Genomic DNA, 19,356 nt, shown 5'->3' with positions numbered 1-19,356 from the left:
CAGGGCAGGGCAGGGCCATCCTTTTTAGATACTAACCGGGCCTGGGGTCAGATCTGGATTTAAATCCTGGTGTGATTGCAGACTAACTGGCTTGACTTTGGGCTTGTTCTTTCTCCTCTCTGGGGCACAGTTTCCTCATCTGTGAAATGAGGAACTATAGTGCCGGCTTCTGAGGGTTGGCTGAGCTTGTGTGTAAAGCACTCAACCCTGGGCCTGGCACATAGCAGGGGCTCACTAGATGGGCCATATTAACTGCCTACTCCAAGGCTGGAGGGTGTTGTAGGGAAAATAGTCAGAAATACTCTCCAGATGGCAAGGTGGCTTTAATATGTCAGGATGTGGAAGGCAGAGAGAAGCCTCGGGGTCTGGGATCTTCCGTAGGGGATGAGTATTTTTTCCTGGAATCCCTGCCCTGTTGCTACATCACTACCCTGACCATTTGCCCAGCCCAGCCCTACACGCTTCAGGTGAAAGCAGAGAGAGAGGGGGCGGGAGAGAAAAGCCCACGGAGCAGCAGGCGGAGCCTCCCTGCAGGAGTCTGGCCTGGTTGGAAGGGGAGGGGGCTGTGGGGCCAGGGACGTCAGATGCCAACAGCGCCCAGGGGACCCTTAAAGTCGCTGCGCTGCCAGGTGGGCGAGGGTGTCTGCAGAGGTCCGCTGCCTGCTCGGCTGCCTCCTGAAGCCGCCTGGGCTGCCCGTCCTGGGTACGCACCATTGGAGCCTCCTGCCTGGTTTCTCATGCTTCTTTGTCTCTTCTCTAAGCCAATTTATCGCTCCTTCTTCTGTTTCTGCCTCTCTCTCTCTCTATTTCTGTCCTCCCCCAGTCACATCATTGCCTCTCTTTCATTCTGTCTTCTCTCTTTACCTTTCTATTTCTCATTCTTTTTTCTCTGTAACTTTTTTTCTGTCCCCTTTTTGGTCTCTCTTTTTTCTCTGCCTCTTTCATTCCCTGCCATTGGGTTTTCTCTGTGTCTCACTCTCAATTCCTAAATTGCAGCAAACAAGGGACAAAAGGACCCTGCAATACGCCTTGGGGTAAGGTGGGCCCTGCCCTCCCAGGGCATTGACTGAGCCCACTCAAGCAGGATTGGTGAAGACGATGTCTAGGCCGGAGAGGGCTGCTGTCTGTCTCCTCGGCTGGAGGGACAGAGCCCTGGCTTTGAAGTGGTGGCACCATCTCACTCCAGGGCCATGTCTGGATTAGCCACTGTCTGGGCATTTTTTCCCCTTGCCCAACCCACTCAGTCCCCTGGGGTGGAAAGGAAGGGGTGCTGGGCATCTGGACCAGAGCTGCATCCAGAGGTCTTTGCCAGGTTCCCAGGAGGCAGCATCCTCTGGGTTAGCACTGCTGGAGAACGCTCAGGGTCTGGTGCTCCCGTATCTCTCTACCTTTCTATTTCTCGTTCTTTTTTCTCTGTAACTCTTTTTTTCTGTCCCCTTTTTGGTCTCTCTTTTTTCTCTGCCTCTTTCTTTCTCTGCCATTGGGTTTTCTCTGTGTCTCATTCTCAATTCCTAAATTGCAGCAAAGCGGGGACAAACCTACCCTGCTTCGTGCCTACCCCTTCGGCAGCTGGCTCTGATTGCACGAGGCAGACAGACCTGTGACCCCTCCATCCAGCTATGCCCCTGCTGCCTAGCACCATGGGCCTGGCAGGCCTGCTCTTCTGGGCTAGCCAAGCAGTGAACGCCTTGATGATGCCTAATGCTACCCCGGCCCCAGCCCCGCCTGAGAGCACAGCTGTGCGGCTCCCGAGTGGCCTGGGGGTGCCCAGGTACCGCCGGAGGCGCCACATCTCTGTGAGAGACATGAATGCCTTACTGGATTATCACAACCACATCCGAGCCAGCGTGTACCCACCTGCTGCCAACATGGAATACATGGTGAGTCCTCATGCCCGCCCCCTCCACCCCCTGCAGTGCCCCTTCTGGCAAATGCAGCCAACTCATCTTAGCCTAGAATGACTGGCTTTTAAGAGCTGGACCACTTGCCTGCCTGGCCCCACTAGCCAGTATCTGGGTGTCGACCTGTGGAAAGGGCAGGAGTTAATCTGCCCATTTTACAGATGAGGAAACTAAGGAAGTTACACAGCTCTTCCAGTGAGTCAGGGGCATGGGACTACTATGTAAGGGACGCCTTTGTGCACCAGGCACTGTACGTGAGTATCATCTCCATTTTCCAGAGGAAGAAACTGAGACTCAGAGAATTAATTTGCCCAAGGTCACTCAGCCAGGATTTCAAACCAGGCTTGCCTGCTGCCACCTGGCATCACCACAACTGTTAACCATCGCAATCCCCTACCCAAACATTTTGGCTCCCCACACTGGGGACCTGCACAGGGGTGTGTGGCTGGTGCTTTCCATGCTTTGTCTCTTTGCCCTAAGGGTTTGACTCACCCACACCATCCTCCACAAGCCGCTGGAGGCAGGCTTGGAGCAGTGGGGACAGGTACTGGGGAATCTCAGGCTCAGGAAAACCAGCAGCTGATCAGCAGAGGAAGCTGGGATGTCTCCCCTCAAAGAGGCAGGGCTGGTGGCGCTCACTCCAGCCCCCAAGAAGTCAGAGGAGGGCACCAACCTCTTTCTTACAGCTCCTCCCCCAGGGCCATTGTCCAAAATCAGCCTAGAGGGATGGGTTTCCAGCCCACCAGAGATGTCTTTAGGGAGTTTGCCAGTCTGCCCCCTGAAAGACCAACACATGCCACTCGATAGCCTGAAAACTTAACTTTTTCATTGTATTCATTGACTTATCCTTGGAGTACACTTGGAACCAGGTACCGTGCTAAGCCTTATGGACACTGCTGGGAACAGAATGGGCAAGGCTCCTTCCTTCATGGAGCTGACACTTTAGTGGGAATAAGAAAACAAGCATCAACAACAAGATATTAATATATATAAGGTAACGTGAGGTGGCAATACGGTGTTGGGAGGGCTGGGGGGAATAGGAGCTGGGATGGCAGGCAGCTAGAACACAGGGGAGTCATTGACTTGTTCATTCATTTGTTAGCACCTAGAACGCCCTCCATTTTTCAAACAAATGGCACATTTATTGAGCACCTGTTGTGTGTGTGTGGCACCTGCCCCAACAGCTGTTTAATGACTGCAGGCGTCATGGAGCAGAAAGGGTTCGATGTTTCACCAGGGACCCCAGGGAGGGCATGAACGTGTAGGTTTCATGTTTAGCCTGCTCCTCCCCTCAGTTTACCCCAATGCAACATGAGGGAAGCATTCCTCAGCTCTCCCTAAAAGACTAGGCCAGACGGCCGGGTGCGGTGGCTCACGCCAGTAATCCCAGCACTTTGGGAGGCCGAGGCGGGTGGATCACCTGAGGTCACGAGTTCCAGACCAGCCTGGCCAACATGGTGAAACCCAGTCTCTACTAAAAATACAAAAATTAGCTGGGTGTGGTGATGGGCGCCTGTAATCCCAACCTACTTGAGAGGTGGAGGCAGGAGAATCGCTTGAACCTGGGAGGCGGAGGTTGCAGCGAGCTGAGATCCTGCCAGCCTGGGTGAAACTCTATCTTAAAAAAAAAAAAAAAAAAAAGATTGGGCCAGACAACCCTGGGAAGGAAGGTACCTGGATCCCTCTTTGGATGCCCCATTTCTCCCTCCCTAGCTGACTTCTACTCACAGAACAGGCTGTCCAACTCAACAGTCTTTGTCCCAGCAGCCCTTCTCTCACTGCCCCAAGAAAGTTTGCCTCCCATTCCTCATTCTCACACCGACCAGGACTATAATGATCAGCGACTTGTTGAAGGCCTTGTTGCCTTGCTACCCTGAGTCCTCAGTGCCTAGAGATGTTGTTTGATATTTGATGAATGAACAAATCCTATCTCAGAGAATCCCAGGAAGTCAGAGCTGGAAGGGAACTCATATTTTATTGACATATTTTCCGGTTATAAAACTTGGGGAGTTCATACATTGGAAGGTTATAAAACTGTTAAGGAAGATGAGGAGGGCATTCACCATGTACTGATGGGGAATAATCCCTAAGATGAAAGAGCAAGGTGCAGAATGGAATGCTTCCATTTGCATATGTGTATGTGTGTGTGTGCGTGTGTGTGTGTGTGTGTCTATATAGAGAGAGCTGCTTGTACAGGTACAGAATATATACCTGTATACAGAGGACATAAGAAGCAGTGGTGACTGCCTCTTGGGATGGCATGCAGGGTGGTGGGGTTGGGGGACAAGTATAGGAGAGAGATGAGACTTTCTACTGTTCCTCCTTGGATATCTATTTTTGTTGTTGTTGTTGACAGAATCTTGCTGTTGCCCAAGCTGGAGTGCAGTGGCACGATCTCAGCTCACTGCAACCTCTGCCTCCTGGGTTCAAGCAATTCTTGTGCCTCAGCCTCCCAATTAGCTGGGACCACTGACACACGCCACCACGCCTGACTAATTTTTGTTTTTTGTTTTTTTTTTTTAAGACAAAGTTTCACTCTTGTTGCCCAGGCTGCAGTACAATGGTACGGTCTCGGCTCACTGCAACCTCCGTCTCCCAGGTTCAAGTGATTCTCCTGCCTCAGCCTCCCAAGTAGCTGGGATTATAGGTGCCCACCACCACACCCGGCTAATTTTTATATTTTTAGTAGAAACAGGGTTTCACCATGTTGGCCAGGCTGGTCTTGAACGCCTGACCTCAGGTGATCCGCCCACCTCGGCCTCCCAAAGTGCCGGGATTACAGGTGTGAGCCACCATGCCTGGCCTAATTTTTGTATTTTTAGTAGAGAGGGGGTTTCTCCATGTTGGCTAGGATGGTCTCGAACTCCTGATTGCAAGTGATCTGCCTGCCTCAGCCTCCCAAAAGTGCTGAGATTACAGGCGTGAGCCATCATGCCCAGATGGATATCTTACATATTAAAATTATGCATATTTTCACAATTTAAAAAAGCCTTTGAATTAAACATTTTTTTTTTTGTTTTGTTTTTTGCTGTATGGGAAACCACTTTATTAACTACAAAGCTTCGTGTTCCATGCTAGGAACATATTTGATGAACATGAGAATGATGTTGCTGACATCCACAGAAGTTGAGGATAGCTTTGTCTTAGGGTTCAAAGAGGCCTGGACTCCTAGAACTGGAAGTAGAGCTCTTACTTTTTTACATCATTAAATGTACCCTAAAACATCCAAATCCCCGTCCATCAAAGCCTTCAGTCAACCTTAAGTGAATTCCACATCTAATTAAAAGCACAACTGTTATAGTTTGATTTTTATAATCAAATTAAAAGTCTTCTTACACAAGCTGTCAGAGGCAGTTTTCCAAATAGTTACCTTGTCATTTTTCCATCCTTGGTAGACAGATTGCATCTGGTCTCATGGGTAAGTTTCCTCAGTGCTGGTTTTATATGCTTTCACTGCTTTCCAGGCTGTACAGAAAGAGTTGGTTGGGGAGTGGAATCTTTCCTTAGAGCTCTTAGCGAGGCTTCTCTTTCTTTGATGGCTGTGTGAGCATCCTGTTGCAGTTGTCCCCATGTCAGGCGCTCCGCACGAGTTCCGAAGGTGAATGTTCTCTGAGCGCTCAGATTTAGCTCCTGGAATTCCTTCAGGAACTCTTTGGATTGGCTCCTCTTCGCCATGGCACTGTTTCAACCGTCGAAATGGAAACCACTCGTCTCCGGCACTTGCCCGGGGTGTTCCTCCTCCGGTTCCTTGCTCTCGTGGAGCCATGGACCCTGCTCGCTGCGCCAGATGTTGGGGTCCGCGTGTTTCCTAAACAAAGGAATGAACACACAAGACAACACAAGACAAGACAAACATGGCGGCCGCCGAATTAAACATTTTTAATGTTAAAATAAACACATTTAGAAGATACTGCAAGGCTGGGTGCAATCCACCTGCTTCAGCCTCCCGCAGTGCCCTGTAATCCCAGCACTTTGGGAGGCTGAGGCCGGTGAGTTGTTTGAGGCCAGGAGTTGGAGACCAGCCTGGGCAACATGGCAAAACCCTGTGTCTACAAAAATTAGCCAGGTGTGGTGGCACGCGCCTGCAGTCCCAGCTACTCAGGAGGCTGAGGTGGGAGGATGGCTTGAACCAGAAGGCAGAGGTTGCAGTGAGCTAAGATGGCGCCACTGCACTCCAGCTTGGGTGACAGAGTGAGATCCTGTCTCAAAAAAGAAAAGAAAAGAAAAAAAGAAAGAAAGAAAAAGAAAATACTATAAATACAATTTAAGAATTAGTTATTTTCTCATCCTTCTGGGTTCAGTCAGTTCCAGGGACTGCTGAGAACTCCTGTATGAACACCCTCGACCCTGCTCAGAGCAGAGCCCAAGCTCAGAGTCAAGAGATCTGGGTGTGGACCCCAGCTCTGGTATGGACTCACGGTTGCCCTTCAAGTCATCAGCGAGCTGAGCCTCAGTCTTCTACTTTGTCACGGGGGTTCGTTGTAGGGTTCCAGGGAGATGGGGGAGAACAGGCACCAGGTAAATGTGCATCTCTGGACACAGTTGTGATGATGGTGGCTATTCCCCTGGGGAATTTCATTGCCTTTCTTTCCCCAGGTCTGGGACAAGCGGCTGGCCAGGGCTGCCGAGGCCTGGGCCACCCAGTGCATCTGGGCACATGGGCCTTCACAGCTGATGAGATACGTGGGCCAGAACCTCTCCATCCATTCTGGCCAGTGAGTGACCCTCTGCCCTTCCTTCACTCAGTCATTCAACGAACACTCATTGAACACTTACTCTGAACACTTACTCTGTACACTGGGATACAGTGGCGAGCAAGGCAGACAAGCTCTCCACCTGCAGGGAGCCTGCATTCTAGTTAGGAGGGGCAGGCAAAACCCTAACAAAGTTGTGTATACATTGAATTGAGGCAAGTCTTGTTTTGAGAACAAACAAGTGCACAGATCGTCGTGGAAAGTGAGGAGGGATTGGAAGACTCAGAAAATAGAATAAGGGCACAGTGGCTCACACCTCTAATCCCAGCACTTCGGGAGACTGAGGTGGGCAGATCACTTCAGGTCAGTAGTTCAAGACCAGTCTGGCCAGCATGGTGAAACCCTGCCTCTACTAAAAATGCAAAAATTAGCCCAGCATTACGGGTGCCTGTAATCCCAGCTACTCGGGAGGCTGAGGCAGGAGAATCACTTGAACCCAGGAGGTAGAGGTTGCAATGAGCTGAGATTGCGCCACTGCACTCTAGCCTGAGTGACAGAGTGAGACTGTGTCTCAAAAATAAATAATAAATCAATAAAATAAAATAAAAATAAGGGGATAAAATAAAATAAAGATAAGTCTGAGAATGGCAAGCCCACCCTTCTGGCCTGACTTTCTCACCGCCATTCTGACTCCCAAGTCAGACTCTGGGGATCTTCTGATCTGGGTGGCCTTGGGAAGTTATTTCCACTTTCTAAACTTCTAAACCTTGGTGTCCCTGTTTCTAAAACAAAGGTGTTAGCCTAGCTCAGTTCTTTCCAGACTTGTGGATTTCACAGGCCTATACAATTGCAAAAAGACATCTGTGAAACTGCTACAAGATGGTCCGATTTTTATTTTGCCAAATAAGGACGTTAGAAAAACAACTACCTTCCCATCTTTGCCATTCTGCCATCACCCCGGGGAGAGTGGGAAAGAATTAAGACTAGTCTTTTCAAGTGAGCTCAGTGGAAATTCAAGGCCCTGTTTGCGTTTTTTCATGTCCTTCACTGGTCATGACCAGCACCAACCTCTGAGAGCCGTGAATGGTTGCTCAGAGCCCTACAGAGCAGACGTCGGGTGATACCTCCATTTCACTTCCCCTCTCCCCTGCCAGTGAACTCTTCCTGCCAGACTCCACCCCTACCCATGGCCATCATTTGAGAGGTTCACAGAGAGAAAGAAAGCGGTGTTAGAGACGAAGCTGTGCTGTCGTAAATTACGGATGTGCATTTTTCCAGATTTTCTCCCTCACTAGTCATTTATGTATATTTTTATGTATTTGTGCCTCTGTCAAATATGTGCGATAGAAAAAGCCCTCAAAGGCCGGGGGCGGTGGCTCATACCTGTAATCCCAGCACTTTGGGAGGCCAAGGCGAGCGGATCACCTGCGGTCAGGAGTTCGAGACCAGCCTGGCCAACATGGTGAAACCCCGCCTGTACTAAAAATACGAGAATTAGCCAGGCGTGGTGGTGCACACCTGCAGTCCCAGCTACTTGGGAGGCTGAGGCACAAGAATTGCTTGAACCCAGAAGGCAGAGGCTGTAGTGAGCTGAGATCACACCACTGCACTCCAGCCTGGGCAACAGAGCGAGACTCCATCTCAAAAAAAAAGAGAAAAGGCCCTCAGGTCTCCCCAGATGGCTTTTCAGACTGCAGAGGGTATCTCAGGGTGTCACACCAGTATCTGCCTTCTCCTCACATCTCGGAGGTCTAGGAGATGGTCCAAGGAGCCCTTCCTTCCCTAAAATGCAAGCTCCCCCATCTGAGATGCACCTCCTGCCCGGCCCTCTGTATGACAGTAACATGTATGCTTTGTTGAGGACTTACCATGTGCTAGGTACAGGGAGGCACTTCACAAGGGTTCAGAACACGCCTGTGAGGCAGGAGCCACCGCCCTCCTGCTCCCAGATAGGAAACTGAGATGAAGGAAAGGAAGCAAAGTGACTCACCCAAGGTCACCAGCAAGTTGGCGGCCGAGCCACTTTTCCATCCTCTCACCCAGCTTCGTGTCCCCCGCCTCCCCAGGTACCGGTCCGTGGTGGATCTCATGAAGTCCTGGTCTGAGGAGAAGCGGCATTACTTGTTTCCCGCCCCGAGGGACTGTAACCCACACTGCCCCTGGCACTGCGATGGCCCCACCTGCTCCCACTATACCCAGGTACTCCCCGTCAGGGCTGGGGGCCCTGGGATAACACATCCTGCTGCCTTAGAAGAAAAGGAATGTGTGGAGCAGATATGAGAATGCAAACAAAGACCTTTATGAGCTTCTTTTCACCAAAGAAGCATATTCCTGGCAAGTTGTGCGCACACTGAACCTGAGGTGAATCGTTTCTGTTTTTTGTTTGTTTGTTTGTTTTTTGAGACAGAGTCTCACTCTGTTGCCGAGGCTGGAGTGTAGTGGTGAGATCTCGGCTCACTGCAACCTCCACCTCCTAGGTTCAAGCGAAACTCCGTCCCCACCTCCCAAAATTAAAATAGTTATATATATATATAAAGAAAGAAAACGACTGGGTGCAGTGGCTCACGCTTGTAATCCCGGTAACCTGAGAGGCTGAGATGGCAGGATTTCCTGAATGCAGGAGTTCGAGACCAGCCTAGGCAACATAGCAAGACCTTATTTCTAAAAACCTTTTTAAAAATAGGCTTGGCCAGGCGACGTGGCTCATGCCTGTAATCCCAGCACTTTGGGAGGCCAAGGGGGTGGATCACGAGGTCAGGAGATCGAGACCATCCTGGCTAACACGGTGAAACCCCATCTCTACTGAAAATACAATTAGCCAGGCGTGGTGGCGTGTGCCTGTAATCTCAGCTACTTGGGAGGCTGAGGCAGGAGAATCACTTGAACCCGGGAGGCAGAGGTTGCAGTGAGCCAAGATCGCACTACTGCACTCCAGCCTGGCCAACAGAGCGAGACTCTGTCTCAAAAAAAAAAAAAATAGGCTTGTTGGTGCACACCTTTAGTCCAAACTACTTGGGAGGCTGAGACAGGAGGATCGCTTGAACCCAGGAGGTTGAGGTTGCGGTGAGCTATGATCCTACCACTGCAATCCAGCCTGGGTGACAGTGATACCCACCTCTCTAAAAATAATAATTTAAAAAGGAAATGAATAGAAAAGTATAGAAAATATATTGGTTGGCCGGATGTGGTGGCTGACACCTGTAATCATAGCACTTTGGGAGGACGAGGTGGGCAGATCACCTGAGGTCAGGAGTTCAAGACCAGCCTGGCCAACATGATGAAACCTCATCTCTACTAAAAATCCAAAAAATTAGTTAGGTGTGCTGGTGGGTGCCTGTAATCCCAGCTACTCTGGAGGCTGAGGCAGGAGAATCACTTGAACCCAGGAGGCAGAGTTTGCAGTGAGCCACTGCACTCCAGCCTGGACAACAGAGCAAGATTCTTTCTCAAAAAAAAAAAAAAAAAGAAAGAAAGAAAAGAAAAAGAAAGAAAGAAAATATGTTGGCTAATAAAAAAAGAACAAAATCATGTATTTTTGCAGGAACATGTATGGAGCTGGAGGCCATTATCCTTAGCAAACTAATGCAGGAACAGAAAACCAAATACCACATGTTCTCATTTATAAGTGGGAGCTAAATGGTGAGAACACATGGACACGGGAGGGGGGAACAACACACACTGGGGCCTATCAGAGGGTAGAGGGCAGGAGGAGAGAAAGCATCAGAAAAAATAACTAAGGAGTACTAGGCCTAATTCCTGGGTGATGAAACAATCTTTACAAACCCCCGTGACAAGAGTTTACCTATGTAACAAACTGAACGTGTCCCCCTGAACTTAAAACAAAAGGTAAACAATCCAAAAAAGAAAAGAAAAATAAGAAGCCCAGATACTTTATTTCAAATTATTAAAAACATTAGATGGCTGGGCGCAGTGGCTCGCACCTGTAATCCCAGTACTTTGGGAGGCCGAGGCGAGTGGATCTCCTGAGGTCAGGAGTTCGAGACCAGCCTGGACAACATGGCAAAACCCCATCTCTACTAAAAATACAAAAAATTAGCTGGGCATGGTGGTGCACGCCTGTAGCCCCAGCTATTCAGGAGGCTGAGGCAGGAGAATCACTTGAACCTGGGAGGCAGAGGTTGCAGTGAGCCAAGATATCACCACTGCACTCCAGCCTGGGTGACCGCGAGACTGTCTCCAAATAAATAAATAAATAAAAACATTAGTGACTGTCAGAAAACAGAAAATACATTGACTAGTCTGAAGGTAGTGCGTTCTCTCAATTGATTGTTTACAGTCAGTTACAGATCCAGCTCCCTTCTCACAGCTGCCCTTGACTGACTTCAGTATGAAATGAAAGAAAATATATCACACATGATAATATGACAAGGCTAGTGATTCATAAAATTCTTGTTCAAACTGTGTGTATATGTGTGTCTATTTGTACACCTGTAACAATATAAAAATTATTCCCTACTGTTGTAGTAAAAAGAAAAAAAAAAGATTGAGGAACATTATGTTACAATATAAATGCCTCCGTTTCCTCCCCCAACACCTTGGAACAGGCAGACTGTCTCTCCCAGGACGACCTCACCCAGTGCAACTGTACAACCCCAGGGAGCCTGGGTCCCACTGAGCCCTTCTCATAGCCTGCACTGTCTCTGTCCTTCATCAGATGGTGTGGGCATCCTCCAATCGACTGGGCTGCGCCATCCACACCTGTAGCAGCATCAGTGTCCGGGGCAACACCTGGCATCGGGCGGCATACCTGGTCTGCAACTACGCCATTAAGTAAGTGCCCGCATCTAAGGCAAAGGGCGCCCTGGGGCAGGAGGGTGGGTCCTGAGAAGTCAAAGAAAGATACAGTCCCTATCGCTTCTTCATTCTAAGTGCCCTCAATACCATATAATTTGGGTAGTTTTAAGAGTTTATTAAGGCCGAGCATGGTGGTTCATGCCTGAAATCCCAGCACTTTGGGAAGCCAAGGTGGGCAGATCCCTTGAGCCCAGGAGTTCAAGATCAGCCTGGGGAACACGGCAAGATCCTGTCTCTTAAAAAAAAAAAAAAAAAAAAATAGCTGAGTGTTGTGGTGCTCATCTGTAGCCCTAGCTACGGGGGGAGGAGTGAGACAGGAGGGTCACATGGGCCCGGGGGTAGAGGCTGCAGTGAGCCATCATCATGCTACTGCACTCCGGCCTGTGCAAGAGTTAGAAACTGTGTAAGAGTGAGAAACTGTCTCCAAAAAAAAAAAAAAAAAAGCCAATTAATAGTCAGTCCTTCCTTCCTTCCTTCCTTCCTTCCTTCCTTCCTTCCTTCCTTCCTTCCTTCCTTTTCTCTTTCTTTCTTTAGAGGCCTTGCTCTGTTGGCCAGGCTGGAGTGCAGTGGCGTGATCTCAGCTCGCTGCAGCCTCCACTTCCCAGGTTCAAGCAATTCTCCTGCCTCAGCCTCCTGAATAGCTGGGATTACAGGCGTCTGCCACCATGCCCAGCTAATTGTTGTATTTTTACTAGAGACAGGGTTTCACCATGTTGGCCAGACTGGTCTCAAACTCCTAACCTCAGGTGATCTGCCTGCATTGGCCTCCCAAAGTGCTAGGATTACAGGAGTGAGCCACTGCGCCCAGCCTATTTTCTCTTCTCTTTTTGAGACAAGGTCTTACTCTGTCACCCAGGCTGGAGGACAGTGGCACAGTCACAGCTCACTACAGCCTCGACTGGCTGGACTCAAGTAACCCTCCTCCTTCAGCCTCTCAAGTAGCTGGGACTATAGGTGCAGGCCACCATGCCTGGCTAATTGTTTTGTTTTTTGTAGAGATGGGGTCTCACTGTGTTGCCCAGGCTGATCTTGAACTCCTAGGCTCAAGCAGTCCTCCTGTCAAGGTCTCCCAAAGTCCTGGGATTACAGGCATAAGCCACTCTGCCCAGCCCAATAATCCTTTTCCTTTACCCAAGTTTGAGAATCACTGGGAGACAGACAGGACTGACACAGGTGGAAAGACGGTGTTGCTGAAGTCAGTAGTGGAGAATGTGGTTTAGATCTGCCGATACGCCAGCCAAGTAGGCTTACAAATATCTCACTACTGAATTAGACCTACACATCCAGTGGCAGGTAACACTGGACAGCCAAAGGCCCCTTCTTACAAGTACAGGGCCAGCCCTCTAAGCTTACGACAAGAAAAATACAGCCAAGAACACATGCTCCCTGCAGGGAGGCAGATCCCAAAGAAAAGGAAGGAGGAATGAGTGTGCTTAGTTCCTCCAGTTTGCTGGGTGGGAGAGAGTTTAGGAGACGCCTTCATACAAGCCTCTTGGAAACAGGGAGCAAGCGTAATGAAACTTGCAGACATTACAGATTCTCATAGAAAAACAAGAACAGGCTGGGTGCGGTGTCTTACGCCTGCAATCCCAGCACTTTGGGAGGCCGAGGTGGATGAGTCACCTGAGGTTAGGAATTTGAGACCAGCCTGGCCAACACAGCGAAACCTCGTGTCTACCCAAAATACCAAAATTAGCCGAGCGTGGTGGCGCATGCCTGTAATCCCAGCTACTTGGGAGGCTGAGGCAGGAGAATTGCTCGAGCCTCAGAAGTGGAGATTGCAGTGAGCCAAGATCACACCACTGCACTCCAGCCTGGGCAACAGAGAAAGACTCCGTGTGTCAAACAACAACAACAACAACAACAAAAATGAGAACAAATTATTTATTTATTTATTTATTTATTTTGAGACGGAGTCTCGCTCTGTCTCCCAGGCTGGAGTGCAGTGGCGCGATCTTGGCTCACTGCGAGCTCCATCTCCCGCGTTCACGCCATTCTCCTGCCTCAGCCTCCCAAGTAGCTGGGACTACAGGTGCCCACTACCACACCTGGCTGATTTTTTGTATTTTTAGTAGAGACGGGGATTCACTGTCTTAGCCAGGATGGTCTCCATCTTCTGACCTTGTGATCTGCCCGCCTCAGCCTCCCAAAGTGCTGGGATTACAGGCGTGAGCCACCACGCCTGGCAAAACAAGAACAAATTCTAAGTAAACGTGATATTTAGAATTTCTTTTTTTCTTTTCTTTTCTTTTTTTTTTTTTTTTTTGAGACAAGATCTTGCTCTGTCGCCCAGGCTGGAATGCAATAACCAGATCATAGCTCACTGCAGCCTCAAACTCCTGGGTTCAAGCAATCCTCCCACCTCACCCTCCTGAGTAGCTGGGAGTACAGGCATGCATCACCACACCTGGCTACTTTTTACCATTTTTGTAGAGATGGGGGTCTCATTATGTTGCCTAGGCTGGTCTTGAACTCCTGGCCTCAAGCAATCTCCCTACTTGGCTTCCCAAAGTGCTGGGATTATAGGTGTGAGCCACCTATTGTGCCTGCCCCAGAATTCCAAAATTACATAATAACCACATTTTACTGTCACATAACCTTTGATCATTTGCAAACTACTTTCACATTATCTCACTGAAGACATGAAAGAAGGAAAAAGGGGGGAACACTAGTAAAACATTATTTCTTTTTACAAATTAAAAAATTGAGGCAGGCCGGGTGCGGTGGTTCACGCCTGTAATCCCAGCACTTTGGGAGGCTGAGGCGGGCGGATCACGAAGTCAGGAGATCGAGACCATCCTGGCTAACCCGGTGAAACCCCGTCTCTACTAAAAATACAAAAAATTAGCCGGGCGAGGTGGCGGGCGCCTGTAGTCCCAGCTACTCGGGAGGCTGAGGCAGGAGAATGGCGTGAACCCGAGAGGCAGAGCTTGCAGTGAGCCGAATCACACCACTGCACTCCAGCCTGGGCGACAGAGCGAGACTCCGTCTCACAAAAAAAAAAAAAAAAAAAAAAAAAATTGAGGCTCAGGGAAGTTGAGTAATTTACCAAATGTCACAAAACCAATAAGTAGTAGAGCTGGTTCAAAAGAATCACTTTTTTATTCCAAATTCCTTCTATTGCATTATTCTGATGTTCTTGAAGTCATTAGTAGCCTGAAAAAAATTATCAAAATAAGATACTTGTTGTTTGTTAGATATGGCATCTATTGACAAAGTGTCACATTATAGCCCAGCTTTATCAGACACAGAATAATACAAAACCAAATTCCATTACAAATAGCTTCTAATTTTTTTGTTTGTTTGTTTGTTACAGTGGCGAGGCCACAGCTCACTGTGGCTTCGACCTCCCAGGCTCAAGTTTTCTAGTTTGTTTGTTGACATATCAAATGTTTGAAGCATTGAGTGTTATCAGTATAGTTGTTAAGATTTTTAGCCTCTGGGGCCAAGACTGCCAGGGTTCAAACTTGTGATCTTAACTTCTCCATTCCTGTTTCTTCATCTACAAAATGGGAATAAAATAATATCCAGTCTTGGAACTGAGTGAGATAACCCAGGTAATACCCCCAGGCTGATAATAAATGGGGAATAAGACTGATTCCTATTGTTATTACAATAGACCTAGGCTTGATTCCCCTCTGCAATGCATGTACGAAGCATTTGAATACATCATTTTAGCTCAGGCCTCGGCCTTCCCCTTCCCTTCTTTCCTTCTTTCCTTCCCCTTTCCTTTTCCCTTTCCCATTTCCCCTTTCTCCTTTCTCCTTTCCTTTCCTTTCTTTTCTTCTGTCTGGCCCTGTCACCCAGGCTGGAGTGCAGTGGCAGAATCTCAGCTCTGCTACCCCCACCTTCCCGGTTCAAGCAATCCTCACACCTCAACCTCCCCTGCAGTTGGGACTACAGGTGTTCACAACCATGCTTGGCTTATGTTTTGTTTTCTGTTTTCGTTTTTTGTAGAGACGGGGTCTCGCCATGTTGCCCAGGCTAGTCTGGAACTCCTGGGCTCAAGCGATCTGCCCACCTCAGTCTCCCAACGTTCTGTGACTACAGGCATGAGCCGCCAAGCCCAGCCCCTTTAGGGGTTAATACTACCTGGCTCACAGAATTTAAGGATTAAAATATAATGTGAGGCCGGGCGTGGTGGCTCACGCCTGTAATCCCAGCACTTTGGGAGGCCAAGGCAAGTGGATCACCTGAGGTCAGTGACCAGCCTGGTCAACATGTTGAAACCCCATCTCTACTAAAAATTAGCCAGGCATGGTGGTGCGTGCCTGTAGTTCCAGCTACTTGGGAGGCTGAGGCAGGAGAATCGCTTAAACCCAGGAGGCGGAGGCTGCAGTGACCCAGGATCATGCCACTGCACTCTAGCCTGGATGACAATGCAAGACTGTCTCAAAATAAAATAAAATAAGCCTCTATCGTGCCTTGCCCATAGTACCTGCTAAATAAATGGTGGCCATGACTAGAACTAAGTTATAAACTCCTGGGCATGGGAAATCGACCTTTTTCATTTCTTTTTTTTTTTTTTTGAGACGGAGTCTCGCTCTGTCGCCCAGGCTGGAGTGCAGTGGCGTGATCTCTGCTCACTGCAAGCTCTGCTTCCTGGGTTCACGCCATTCTCCTGCCTCAGCCTCCCTAGTAGCTGGGACTACAGGCGCCCGCCACCTCGCCCAGCTAATTTTTTTGTATTTTTAGTAGAGACGGGGTTTCGCCGGGTTAGCCAGGATGGTCTCGATCTCCTGACCTCATGATCCGCCCGCCTCAGCCTCCCAAAGTGCTGGGATTACAGGCGTGAGCCACCGCGCCCGGCCGACCGTTTTCATTTCTATATCCTTCTACTACAGCAATTGCAACCCTTTGTTTTTTTAAGCAGAACTTTTTTCTAAGTGGTTAAATTAAACAAAAAAAAGAACTCCATGTCATCCCAGGTATCACCACCACCCACTCTCCCTGCCCCCAAACTTCTGAGAGCACCTTTTGAAAACTGAACTGACAGCAGCTGGCACAAATCCTGATGTTCAACAGGTGCTCCGGAAGTGTTTGTTGAATGACTAAATGACTGAATGAGTCCTGTTAGGAAACCAGAAGTGAATGTTTTTCTGAGCGCTTCAGCTGATTTCACTCATGGTCACTCAACAATCACGTTTGGAGAAAAAAGATTCTATTTCTGCTCAAAGCTGTGTTCATTTAAGGTGTGAGAAAACAAGGCATTGGGGCTTGGCAAAGATAATGAATGTCTCAGGCCAGTGGTGAGATTATCAGGCAGCCACGAGCAAGGGCCAGAGGAACAACTTTAGGCTCTGAAAGGAGAAAGAGGGAGAAAAAGACTGGGCACGGTGGCTCACGCTTGTAATCCTAACACTTTGGGAGACCAAGGTGGGCAGATCACTTGAGGTCAGGAGTTCGAGACCAGCCTGGTCATATGGTGAAACCCCGTCTCTATTAAAAATACAAAAATTAGCCAGGTGTGGTAGCACGTGCCTGTAATCCCAGCTACTCAGGAGGCTGAGGCATGAGAATCGCTTGAACCCAGGAGGTGGAGGCTGCAGTGAGCTGAGATCGCGCCACTGCATTCCAGACTGGGTGTCAGAGTGAGACTCCCTCTCAAAACAAAACAAAGAAAAAGAATAAGAAAATCAACCCTTACAGGGGAGGCACTGATTGGCCAGGCACTGATTGGCCAGGCACAGTGCTAGGTGCATACATACATGTGATCTTTGCTGAATCCCTGAGAGAGAAAGACGAGGTCTTCTCTTGGTTTACAGGAGAAACCAAGGTTTACAGGTTGGGCACAGTGGCTCATGCCTATAATCTCAGCACTTTGGGAGGCTGAGGCAGGAGGACTGCTTGAGTCCAGAAGTTCCAGACCAGCCTGAGCAGTATAGCGAGACCCCCATCTCTGCAAATAATTAAAAAATTAGCTGGGCATGGTGGCACGTGCCTGTAGTCTTAGCTACTCAGAAGGCTGAGTTGAGAGGATTGCTTGAGCCCAGGACGTCAAGGCTGCAGTGAGCTATGGGTGACAGCAACACCCTGTCTCAAAAACAAAAAACAAAAAACAAAACAAAAATTTTTTTAAAAAAAAAGGAAAGAAAAAAAGAAACCAAGGCTTGCAGATATGACTTGCCCCAGGTCCCAGGGCTGGTCAGTGGCAGCGCTGAGATCTGGACATCTGTGTGAAGGTTGCTCACCTAATGCTCCTCTGTCTCCCTGGGACCTTTTCTCTTCCAGAGGCAACTGGATTGGCGAGGCCCCATACAAGATGGGAAGGCCGTGCTCCGCCTGTCCCCCCAGTTACCAAGGTAGCTGCAATAGCAACATGTGCTTCAATGGGCTGAAATCCAACAAGCTCCCGTGATTCTGAATTTTCTCTGGGCTTTGGTGTGCCAACAGCTGGGCCTGACCCTCCAGGTCTTGCCCTCAAAAAACTGGGTGGAGAAATAATTTCTTCTTTAAAGGAGATGAGTTAGAATTACCCCCTATTTAATTTTCCCTCCTAGATTCCCTTTCTTAAATGTCCAACATGAGTCAAAAGAAGATGACCTCCTTGCCTTCCTTCTTTCCTAGTTGCATCTTTCTTTTCTTGGGCCTCCGGGAAAGAGTCCTGCATCTTTCATTAATTCAGTTCTCAGAGAACCAAGGCTGGAAGGCATAGAACTGGCACCTTAGGACCAGGCATAATGGCTCACACCTATAATCCCAGGATTTTGGGAGGCTGAGGTGGGAGAATCACTTGAGTCCTGGAGTTGGAGAACAGCCTGGAAAGCATGGCAATACCCCATCTCTATTTAAAAACAAACGAACAAAAAACCTGGCACCTCAGTTTTGTAACTCTCAGGCTTTGCCAAAGCCAAATGACTTTGTCCATCCAATGAAAGGAATTCCACCAGGTGTGGCGGTTCACACCTGTAATCCCGGCATTTTGGGAGGCTGAGGTGGGTGGATCACCTGAGGTCAACAGTTTGAGACCAGCCTGGCCAACATGGTGAAACTCCATCTCTACTAAAAATACATCAATTAGCCAGGAGTGGTGGCTCTCGCCTATAATCCCAGCTACTCGGGAGGCTGAGGCAGGAGAATCGCTTGAACCTGGGAGGCGGAGGTTGCAGTGAGCAGAGACCGAGCCACTGCACTGCAGCCTGGGGACACAGCGAGACTCTTGTCTAAAAAAAGGAAGGAAGGAAGGAAGGAAGGAAGGAAGGAAGGAAGGAAGGAAGGAAGGAAGGAAGGAAGGAGGGAGGGAGGGAGGGAGGGAGGGAGGGAAGGAAGGAAGGAAGGAAGGAAGGAAGGAAGGAAACCTGCTTTCATTCATTCCATAACAGTAAACCAGCTTCTGGGTAGCCTTTGAGGACTTGTGATTCCCTCCCTGAGTTGGGCGCATTTCAGGTCCATGATTTCAAAAAACATTGAAATTGGCTTGTGGACATCCCCCACCCCCACCCCCACTGCATGGTATTGGAGCCACCACAGAGTCCAGGCCCCCCTTTTTACAGATGGGTACACTGAGGCTCAGAGCAGGGTGTAACTTACCCAGAGCTGCACAGCTTGTCTTTGATGGCCAAGGTTGGAGCTCAGTCTCTGACGGCCCCTTCCCACTTCCTCAGCTCTCAGAACTGAGAAGTGAAAACCAAAGTTGGCCTGAGGGGACCCTCTCTGGGCCTTTTTTTCTCTTTCTGTCTCTGCCTCGGTCTCTCTCTTTTGTCTACTGTCTGTTCTATCTCTGCCTGTTTTTGTTTCTGTCTGCGTCTCTGATTCTTTTTCTTCCATATCATCTTACTCTCATTCCAATAAACCATTTCTCCTCTCCCCGCCATCCCACCACACAAAAGTCCTTTTGTCTCCAGAGATAGTAAAATCTCCTCCCTTAGACCTTGCCCTGCAGCTGGGGCCCACTCCCTACCTGTCTGGAGAGCTCCTCCTTTGAAGACCTGGGATGGAAAACAGGC

The 19,356-nt window shown here is 49.0% G+C and overlaps 1 protein-coding gene across 1 annotated transcript; it reads left to right on the top strand.

Moving 5' to 3' along the window:
• Positions 1–1,598: 1,598 nt before the first annotated feature.
• Positions 1,599–17,768, top strand: R3HDML (R3H domain containing like). The gene is made up of 5 exons (XM_008016623.3): positions 1,599–1,880; positions 6,498–6,616; positions 8,662–8,794; positions 11,271–11,386; positions 17,642–17,768. Exons 1-5 carry the CDS (start codon positions 1,620–1,622, stop codon positions 17,766–17,768), a joined length of 756 nt encoding a protein of 251 aa, XP_008014814.1. The 5' UTR covers positions 1,599–1,619.
• Positions 17,769–19,356: the final 1,588 nt, after the last annotated feature.

This window comes from Chlorocebus sabaeus, chromosome 2 (genome assembly GCF_047675955.1).
Source record: "Chlorocebus sabaeus isolate Y175 chromosome 2, mChlSab1.0.hap1, whole genome shotgun sequence".
NCBI classification, from domain to species: domain Eukaryota; kingdom Metazoa; phylum Chordata; class Mammalia; order Primates; family Cercopithecidae; genus Chlorocebus; species Chlorocebus sabaeus.
This window is presented reverse-complemented; position numbering and strand designations above follow the sequence as displayed.

Coding starts and splice junctions, on each gene's coding strand:
- R3HDML (XM_008016623.3), top strand. CDS start 1,620: ATGCCCCTGCTGCCTAGCACCATGGGCCTGGCAGGCCTGCTCTTCTGG. Junction 1,881..6,497: donor CTGCCAACATGGAATACATG/GTGAGTCCTCAT, acceptor TTCTTTCCCCAG/GTCTGGGACAAGCGGCTGGC. Junction 6,617..8,661: donor CTCTCCATCCATTCTGGCCA/GTGAGTGACCCT, acceptor CCGCCTCCCCAG/GTACCGGTCCGTGGTGGATC.